General features: G+C 43.9%; 1 protein-coding gene across 2 annotated transcripts in view; it reads right to left on the bottom strand.

Annotated features, from left to right (window-relative positions):
* The window catches only part of zdhhc1 (zinc finger DHHC-type containing 1), a 22,133-nt gene extending 16,850 nt beyond the window's left edge, over positions 1–5,283 (bottom strand). For both annotated transcript variants that reach the window (XM_035999814.1, XM_035999815.1), the window contains exons 1-4: positions 4,839–5,283; positions 3,553–3,766; positions 1,753–1,928; positions 986–1,087 (exon numbers count right to left, since the gene is read on the bottom strand). In XM_035999814.1, coding sequence (XP_035855707.1) covers positions 986–1,087; positions 1,753–1,928; positions 3,553–3,765 — 491 coding nt within the window. In that variant the 5' untranslated portion in view covers position 3,766; positions 4,839–5,283. The remainder of the gene's footprint in view (positions 1–985; positions 1,088–1,752; positions 1,929–3,552; positions 3,767–4,838) is intronic.
* Between the last annotated feature and the right edge of the window lie 4,717 nt (positions 5,284–10,000).

Here is a 10,000-nt window from a genome sequence, read left to right as displayed (position 1 = left end):
TATATAGTACTACTTTATACTCCAACATTAATATATAGTACTACTATATACTCCAACATTAATATATAGTACTACTTTATACTCCAACATTAATATATAGTACTCCTTTATACTCCAACATTAATATATAGTACTACTTTATACTCCAACATTAATATATAGTACTACTATATACTCCAACATTAATATAGTACTACTTTATACTCCAACATTAATATATAGTACTACTATATACTCCAACATTAATATATAGTACTACTTTACTTTATACTCCAACATTAATATATAGTACTACTATATACTCCAACATTAATATATAGTACTACTTTACTTTATACTCCAACATTAATATATAGTACTACTTTATACTCCAACATTAATATATAGTACTACTTTATACTCCAACATTAATATATAGTACTACTATATACTCCAACATTAATATATAGTACTACTATATACTCCAACATTAATATATAGTACTACTTTATACTCCAACATTAATATATAGTACTACTTTACTTTATACTCCAACATTAATATATAGTACTACTTTACTGACCTGTAGTTGTTAATAAAGTTTATTTACCTGTAGTTCCTGCTGACCTGTAGATGTTAATAAAGTTTATTTACCTGTAGTTCCTGCTGACCTGTAGATGTTAATAAAGTTTATTTACCTGTAGTTCCTGCTGACCTGTAGATGTTAATAAAGTTTATTTACCTGTAGTTCCTGCTGACCTGTAGTTGTTAATAAAGTTTATTTACCTGTAGTTCCTGCTGACCTGTAGTTGTTAATAAAGTTTATTTACCTGTAGTTCCTGCTGACCTGTAGATGTTAATAAAGTTTATTTACCTGTAGTTCCTGCTGACCTGTAGTTGTTAATAAAGTTTATTTACCTGTAGTTCCTGCTGACCTGTAGTTGTTAATAAAGTTTATTTACCTGTAGTTCCTGCTGACCTGTAGATGTTAATAAAGTTTATTTACCTGTAGTTCCTGCTGCCCACACAGTTGTTGAGCCAGCGGCAGTGATGGTCGAAGTCAGAGATACACTTGTTACAGGCGCTGCAGTGCTTCGACTTCGGACCGCTGCAACACAGGACACCTCTGTTAGCATCTTAGCAGCCGCTAGCAGCCATTAGCAGCCGCTGGCAGCATTTAGGAGCCGCTAGCAGCCGTAAGCAGCCTCCACAGGCAAGCTAACGTTAGTTTAGCTAACAGCTAATTCGGCTAACTGCTAGCTGAGACAGCATGTAATAACTTTAAAAGACCCTCAAAATAAAACTTGAAAATAAACGTTGACATATATAACAAACACCTAACATATATAACAGCTGTTACGTCAGTTCTACTTTACTTGTGCTCATTTAAAATACAATCACTCAATACTTGTCTTTATTGTTATTACTGTGAAGTCTTAATTTAGCTGTAGCCTGCTTTTCCCATTACGTTTGAGTTAACGTTATTTTAGACTGAATCTAGCTGTCAGCTAGCGGTTAGCCGAATTAGCTGTTAGCTAAACTAACGTTAGCTTCCCAGTGGAGGCTAGCCATAGGCTAGCGTGGAACAGATCGTGCAGGTCGTATCCTCGGTAAAACAGTATTATCTTGCGCATGTGCAGAACGGATCATGCAGGCAGAACGGATCGTGTACCGACACAGCCAATAGCAGCCGTTAGCAGACGTTAGCAGGCGTTAGCAGCCAATAGCAGCCGCTAGCAGGCGTTAGCAGCCGTTTGCAGGACAGGTACTCACACGTCCACCTGGCAGAGGTAGCAGTGGCAGTTCTCGATGACGTGAGCGTGTTTGGAGCGGTCGAACTCGGGCACCGGACCTTTGTGGCTCCTGGTTCTGACGTTGTAGTCGGCCGGGTCGATGGACACGGCCATCACGTGCACACACAGGTGGCACACGAACAGCACGCCCGTACACTGACGCACACATCAAGGACACACACACTGGGAACTCACTGGAACTATTATCATTATTCACACTGGAAGGATACGATGGTAATCAGGGTGTAAACAGAGACTGTAGAGGTTGGTGGAAGGATACGATGGTAATCAGGGTGTAAACAGAGACTGTAGAGGTTGGTGGAAGGATACGATGGTAATCAGGGTGTTAACAGAGACCGTAGTGGTCGGTGGAAGGATACGATGGTAATCAGGGTGTAAACAGAGACCGTAGTGGTTGGTGGAAGGATACGATGGTAATCAGGGTGTTAACAGAGACCGTAGAGGTAGGTGGAAGGATACGATGGTAATCAGGGTGTTAACAGAGACCGTAGAGGTAGGTGGAAGGATACGATGGTAATCAGGGTGTAAACAGAGACCGTACTGGTCGGTGGAAGGATACGATGGTAATCAGGGTGTTAACAGAGACCATAGAGGTAGGTGGAAGGATACGATGGTAATCAGGGTGTTAACAGAGACCATAGAGGTAGGTGGAAGGATACGATGGTAATCAGGGTGTAAACAGAGACCATAGAGGTAGGTGGAAGGATACGATGGTAATCAGGGTGTTAACAGAGACCATAGAGGTAGGTGGAAGGATACGATGGTAATCAGGGTGTTAACAGAGACCATAGAGGTAGGTGGAAGGATACGATGGTAATCAGGGTGTAAACAGAGACTGTAGAGGTTGGTGGAAGGATACGATGGTAATCAGGGTGTTAACAGAGACCGTAGTGGTCGGTGGAAGGATACGATGGTAATCAGGGTGTAAACAGAGACCGTAGTGGTTGGTGGAAGGATACGATGGTAATCAGGGTGTTAACAGAGACCGTAGTGGTCGGTGGAAGGATACGATGGTAATCAGGGTGTAAACAGAGACCGTAGTGGTTGGTGGAAGGATACGATGGTAATCAGGGTGTTAACAGAGACCGTAGAGGTAGGTGGAAGGATACGATGGTAATCAGGGTGTTAACAGAGACCGTAGAGGTAGGTGGAAGGATACGATGGTAATCAGGGTGTAAACAGAGACCGTACTGGTCGGTGGAAGGATACGATGGTAATCAGGGTGTTAACAGAGACCATAGAGGTAGGTGGAAGGATACGATGGTAATCAGGGTGTTAACAGAGACCATAGAGGTAGGTGGAAGGATACGATGGTAATCAGGGTGTAAACAGAGACCATAGAGGTAGGTGGAAGGATACGATGGTAATCAGGGTGTTAACAGAGACCATAGAGGTAGGTGGAAGGATACGATGGTAATCAGGGTGTTAACAGAGACCGTAGAGGTAGGTGGAAGGATACGATGGTAATCAGGGTGTAAACAGAGACCGTAGTGGTCGGTGGAAGGATACGATGGTAATCAGGGTGTTAACAGAGACCGTAGTGGTCGGTGGAAGGATACGATGGTAATCAGGGTGTAAACAGAGACCGTAGTGGTCGGTGGAAGGATACGATGGTAATCAGGGTGTTAACAGAGACCGTAGTGGTCGGTGGAAGGATACGATGGTAATCAGGGTGTAAACAGAGACCGTAGTGGTCGGTGGAAGGATACGATGGTAATCAGGGTGTAAACAGAGACCGTAGTGGTCGGTGGAAGGATACGATGTAGCCGGCAGGGATCCAGTGAGCAGGCAGCAGCGGCACGAACACGCCGAAGCCGGTGACGGCGAAGTAGACGTAGAGCAGCCAGGCGAGCAGCTGGAAGGGGTGAGGCGGCCAGCTCCAGCCGTTGGTTCGAGAGCAGAGCGGCACGTTGGCTCGCTGGGGGCCGTCGGCATTGAGGGGCGCCGTACGGTTCTTACTGCACACATCCATCCTACACACAGACACACACACACACAGACAGACAGACAGACAGACACACACACACACACACACACACACACACACACACACAGAGACACACACACACACACACACACACACACACACACACACACACACACAGAGAGAGAGAGAACATGTGGTTACCAACACTAGAGCTGTGTAATTAACTGTAACTGTGATGGTGATGGTGATTTTGGCTCCTAATGATCACACAGACAGAGTAATGGAGAGAAACTGTTATTTAGCAGTGAACTCTGTTTAGTTGTAACTGGTGAACGGGGTGAAGTATGAAGGGACAGGTCACTGGTCAGCTGCTTCTACTGGTCACTACTTTAGGTTCAATACAACATGATGCACCAGTCAACGAGGAATCATGTTAAATAACCATGATTTCAAAATGCCTGTCTGTCTCTCTCTCTGTCTCTCTGTCTGCCTGTCTGTCTGTCTGCCTATCTGTCTGTCTCCCTCCCTGCCTGTCTGTCTCTCTGCCTGTCTGTCTGCCTGTCTCCCTCCCTTTCTGTCTGCCTGTCTCTCTCCCCTGGTGTAGTAATAGTATAGTAGTACTCCCTGTCTGCCTGTCTGTCTCCCTTTCTGCCTGTCTGTCTCTCTGCCTGCCTGTCTGTCTCCCCTGGTGTAGTAATAGTATAGTAGTAGTCCTTGTCTCTCTGTCTGTCTCCCTCCCTGTCTCCCTCCCTGCCTGTCTGTCTCCCCTGGTGTAGTAATAGTACAGTAGTAGTCGTTGTCTGCCGGTCTGTCTCTCTGCCTGCCTGTCTGTCTCCCCTGGTGTAGTAATAGTATAGTAGTAGTCCCTGTCTGCCTGTCTGTCTCTCTGCCTGCCTGTCTGTCTCCCCTGGTGTAGTAATAGTACAGTAGTAGTCCCTGTCTGCCTGTCTGTCTCTCTGCCTGCCTGTCTGTCTCCCTTGGTGTAGTAATAGTATAGTAGTAGTCCCTGTCTTCTGACCGGATATTGTTGACCTGTTTAGGGAGAGGGTTGTCCACGAGGACATCTCCTAAATCTCTAAACCTGGATCCACACAGACAACATCTGGAGTAAACATCACCTGCTTAACGGGCCTCCTGACCCGGCTCGGCACGGCTCGGCTCGTCTCACAGACCCGGGTCAGACTGTTAACTCACATCCATCCCGTGCTAACCCGGCAGTTAGCTCCGTACTAACGGGCTGATTATCCGGGTAATATTCAGATTAGCGCGACAAGCTAATCATTAGCTGCCTTGTTAGCTTCGTTAGCCTCCGGACACCGCTGCTGCCATGCTACATGCTAACAGCTAACAGACGGACGGGCAGAGAAGAGGCTGTGTGCGCGCGCAGCGGGACCAAAGGTCGCGCTCTAAACTGTTACTGTGTGACGCGGACGGACCATCATTTTTAATATTTAATAACAGCCGCTGGTTCTCCAGCTGGAAGCTAGCGAGCTAGCTAGCGTGTTAGCATGACTGCGTCCCAACGCCTCCCAGTCCTGTGTGCCGTTTCCCTGGTAACAACGCTCCGCGGCTTCTTCCTCCTCTCTCACTTAATGGCGGATTGCTAACGACTGTTAGCATCACAGCGCCCCTGCTGGACAGGAGTGGTAACAGCAGGGGCGCTGTGATGCTAACGACTGTTAGTAACAGCACGCCACTTTATTAACTTCAACTGAACTTCTACTCATCACACCCTGTGGCTTTAAACATGTAATGAGTGCCTTCCTGGTGGTTCTTACACCCTCTCCTCTCCTTCTGATGCCAGTAACCCCATCAGTGTCTCATCATGTCAATCAGTTCAACTTAAACAGCTAATGGAAGTCCAAACTGCCTGAGAGCTTCTCCTGTACTATACGGTAATTCCTCTACTATGAGACAGTAAGTCTCGTGGTTATGACCCAATCGTTAGCCTATTTTTATGTATTTTGTAACATGGCCGTGGGAACTAGGGGTGCAGAGGGTGCTGCAGCACCCCTAGCGAAAGGAGAAACTACTACAACCATAATTAAAAAAATAAAAAAACACATTTATTTGTAATACTTTGATTATTAATATAAACCTAATCCCTTTCATTACAAATTAAATGTAATACATTTTAAAATTTGGTAAGTAAGAAATAAACACATAATTTGATTAGAATGAATCTGTCGAATTTTGTCAAGAGTCGAGACGCGCCGTCTCTTAGATATTTCAATATGGATTACCTGAAATATTACCTCATTTGATTTTCATTGTAGCCTAAGCAATTGATGTTATTAGTGAATAGTAATTGAGAGAACTGATTTGGCCTTATCTACAGGTGGAGGAGGTGGAGATTTGAGAAACGCTGCGCAGGGGAAGTCCGGTCCAGAGAGGGATGTTGGACCACATCGACTCTTCAGATCCCAGACACTTCCAGGGTTTAGAGATTCCCAGTTCAGGTGGCTGGGTGGCGAGCTACAGGATGATTCCCAGTTCAGGTGGCTGAATATCACAAAATCTCAAGGCTCACAAAATATACTTAACTAACCAGCAGTAACTCCTGAATTAGTCATGGATTACATTATTGGTAAGTAGTTGTAACAGATGTATTAACACCCCAGCTATTAGTTCAGACCTATTTTTAATCATTTTGTTTAAGACATGAACAGATGTAGGTCTAGATAGTGTGTTATCATTAACTTCCTAGTTTTAACCGACCTTATACATTCCTGAGTACCTAGTTAATAATGTTAAATTGACTTCATTTACAAATGGTTAATGCATCATTTATGAAGTATTAAAACATCTCAAACATTTCACATGGGCTTACTTACTATGGACTAACCATTTACTAACTATTTACAAACGCTTTACTGATTAGAATGAATGTAGGAATTATGCCTTACAATGATAAATAATGAAATTACTAATAGTTTGTAAATAGTTATGGTTGTGGATGTTGCTGTTTCCTGTCTTGTATATTTATTCTGTATATTTCTGTCCCCTGTTGTGTAGATATATCCTGTTTTGTGTATTCTGGACTGTGTATATTTCGTTGTGTATATTTCTGTCTTCTTATTTCCCTGTTCACTGTGTGTTTCGGTTTATCCTGTTTTGACTGTGTAGTGTTCTGTGCATTGGGTATATTTCTGTTTCCTGTTTTATTTTGATAGTCTGTTTTCTGTCTTGTCTAGTTTTACTTCCTGTGTTTTCCCGCCTTGTCTGATTGTCCTGCCCCGCCCTGATGTGTTTGACCTGCTGTATCACCTGTCCCTCATTGGCTCGTTACCTCGTGTATTTAACCTCTGTGTCCCGTTGTCTCGTGTCAGATCGTTTTGCGTCCTTGTCCTGTCAGTTGTGTGTGTTTGTTTCCCGTCAGTGTGTTTTTGGAATCCTCCCTGCATTTTTTTGTCCCCTTTTCTTGGTGGACTTCTTGGTTTTTGGGCTCCTTGTGTTTTTCCTTTTGTGTTTTGGATCCCTGTTGTTGGTTTTCACCCTGATTGTTGGTAATTAATAAATCCTCAAGCTCAAACCTTCTCCCGCCTCTCCCTGCATTTGGGTCCTTTAATTCCCGACAATGTAAACAGTAAATAGTTTATAAAGGGAGCATTATTTAATTAACGGATAGTTAGTGTGTTAATGCATCTTTAACAAGCACTTACAACACATCAGTTCATGATTAACTCATGAGTTACTAGTCATTAGTTGACTACATGGCGTGAGCCCATCTAAAGTGAGGACTTGCTATGCTTTACAAAGCATTTATAAATGAGTTGCAAAGGCTAGCAGATACAAAGAGACACAAGTAAAAACAGTATTTGTAATCCTTATTACGATGTAATAAGACTGTACATTTATGAAATAGCTCGTAGTAGTGTTATGTAGTTGATATCAGTGTGAATTTAGACCAGAACCAGAAGAAAACTAGATTGTTAAGAGCCAGAGAATTGAATATCAATAAAGAGACTAGGAAACCAGGTTAAAGTTTGAGAAGTGTATTAATATACACAGAAACATGGCATACATACAGAAAAACACAGGTTTTCTCAATACTTATTAAGGGTCAAACTTGTATTTATAAACATCATTTTGGAGAGCCTTATTTACTATGAACAACCATTTATGAGTGTGTATACAAATACTTTATGAGAATTATCATAGGAGCAATGCTTTACACATGATGAACAGAGCATTTAGTAATAGTTAGCAACTAGTTTATAATGGGGAAATGATTTCATTTATAAATGGTTGTTTCATTATCTATTAAGTATAAATCATGTACTTACACACGTATTTTTCTATAGGTTTGTTTACTATGAACAAACCATTTATAACTGTGTGAATAAATGCTTTACTGACGATGAATTATGTATGAACAAACCATTAACGAACAGGTAACTAATGCTTAATGAATGATGAATTTTGTTATAAAGTGCTATCTATTATTCTTCTTCATCTACACACATACCATTCACCTGTATATCCTCACCGTGCCCTCTAGCGCCCCCTAGTGTTCGCTAACACTTAACAGGACACATTTCCCCTTGAAGGAATTAGTCACTTAAACATGGTACCCTCAACCACTGTAAAATAACCCTTTCATTAAGGATAGTACCTGGAAACCTACATTTAAATTTGACATGAAATTAGGTTATTCTTGTCTTAGCTAGTATTACTCAGACCTCAAACAGTATGACATTTTTTACACAGAACAGAACAGTCAGCCCAGTCTCACAGCAGTTCGTGAAATGGTCCCGTTATTGAATCTATTGATTTGTGTACTGAACACATTAATGTTGTTATTTTCGTGTGGTGAGCATGAATTGTAAAGTAATACATTTCAATGGGAAGCATATTTCGTAGGGGTGTAATGGTACGTGTATTCGTACTGGACCGTTTCGGTACAGGGCTTTCGGTACGGTGCGCATGTGCACCGAATGCAATCTTTTGTGTGCGGAACATAGGTCAATTTTCGTGTTTCCACATGAACATATTAAGTGGCGGAAGTCTCCGCGTTCAGCGCAAATCCCGCCCTGCAGCTGATTCTAAAGTTTTCATTGGTCATGTCAATATGTCAATCACTGTACAGACACCAATCACTGATCTCTAAACCTACGACGAAAGACTAGTCCACCCAGGGCGGTAGGCAACATCATATGTAAGGGCCCTGACCCACCGACCAGACGGCAACCGTCGGCAGTAAAGTCAGTCGGACTGATCAGTCTCCCCGAGGTCCAAAAAGTTCCTCAGAACACACTGAGGAGACGCCGACTTGAGCGTACGCTCTGCACGTGCGCAAAATGTAATACGTCTCCATAGCAGCAGTCTGATTATTTATCAGAAAATGAAAACCGGCAGCTGATTGGATGAACGCGTCACGTGGGTCTGGTTTCTCCAGAAATTCACAGCCAGACTGTCATGGCGGCTCGTTCAGAATACGATCTCATATTGGACTAAAATAGTTCAACGAAATGTGTTTCTGAAAACATTTTAAGAGAGAAATAAGCCGTGCAGTTGCTGAATCTGTCTTCATTTCAGATCAACAAAGGTCAGTTTAAAAGATTTTACTCAGATTTTGAGAGAATCCGCTCCCCGTTTCCTGGTGAGTCCCGACTGTCCTGTCTCTGTCTGTCCTGTCTCCGACTGCCCCGTCTCTGCCCTGTCTCCGACTGTCCCGTCTCTGACTGCCCCGTCTCTGCCCTGTCTCTGACTGTCCTGTCTCCGACTGCCCCGTCTCTGCCCTGTCTCTGACTGTCCTGTCTCTGACTGCCCCGTCTCTGCCCTGTCTCTGACTGTCCTGTCTCCGACTACCCCGTCTCTGCCCTGTCTCTGACTGTCCTGTCTCTGACTGTCCTGTCTCCGACTGCCCCGTCTCTGTCCTGTCTCTGACTGTCCTGTCTCTGACTGTCCTGTCTCTGACTGTCCTGGCTCCGACTGTCCTGTCTCTGACTGTCCTGTCTCTGACTGTCCTGTCTCCGACTGCCCCGTCTCTGTCCTGTCTCTGACTGCCCTGTCTCTGACTGTCCTGTCTCTGACTGTCCTGTCTCCGACTGCCCTGTCTCCGACTGCCCTGTCTCTGACTACCCTGTCTCTGACTGTCCTGTCTCTGACTGTCCTGTCTCCGACTGCCCCGTCTCTGTCCTGTCTCTGACTGTCCTGTCTCCGACTGCCCTGTCTCTGACTACCCTGTCTCTGACTGTCCTGTCTCCGACTGCCCCGTCTCTGCCCTGTCTCTGACTGCCCTGTCTCTGACTGCCCTGTCTCCGACTGTCCTGTCTCT

The sequence above is a fragment of the Sander lucioperca genome, chromosome 3 (genome assembly GCF_008315115.2).
Source record: "Sander lucioperca isolate FBNREF2018 chromosome 3, SLUC_FBN_1.2, whole genome shotgun sequence".
Lineage (NCBI taxonomy): Eukaryota > Metazoa > Chordata > Actinopteri > Perciformes > Percidae > Sander > Sander lucioperca.
The sequence above is the reverse complement of the archived record's forward strand: the minus strand, read 5'-3'. Positions and strand labels throughout refer to the sequence as shown.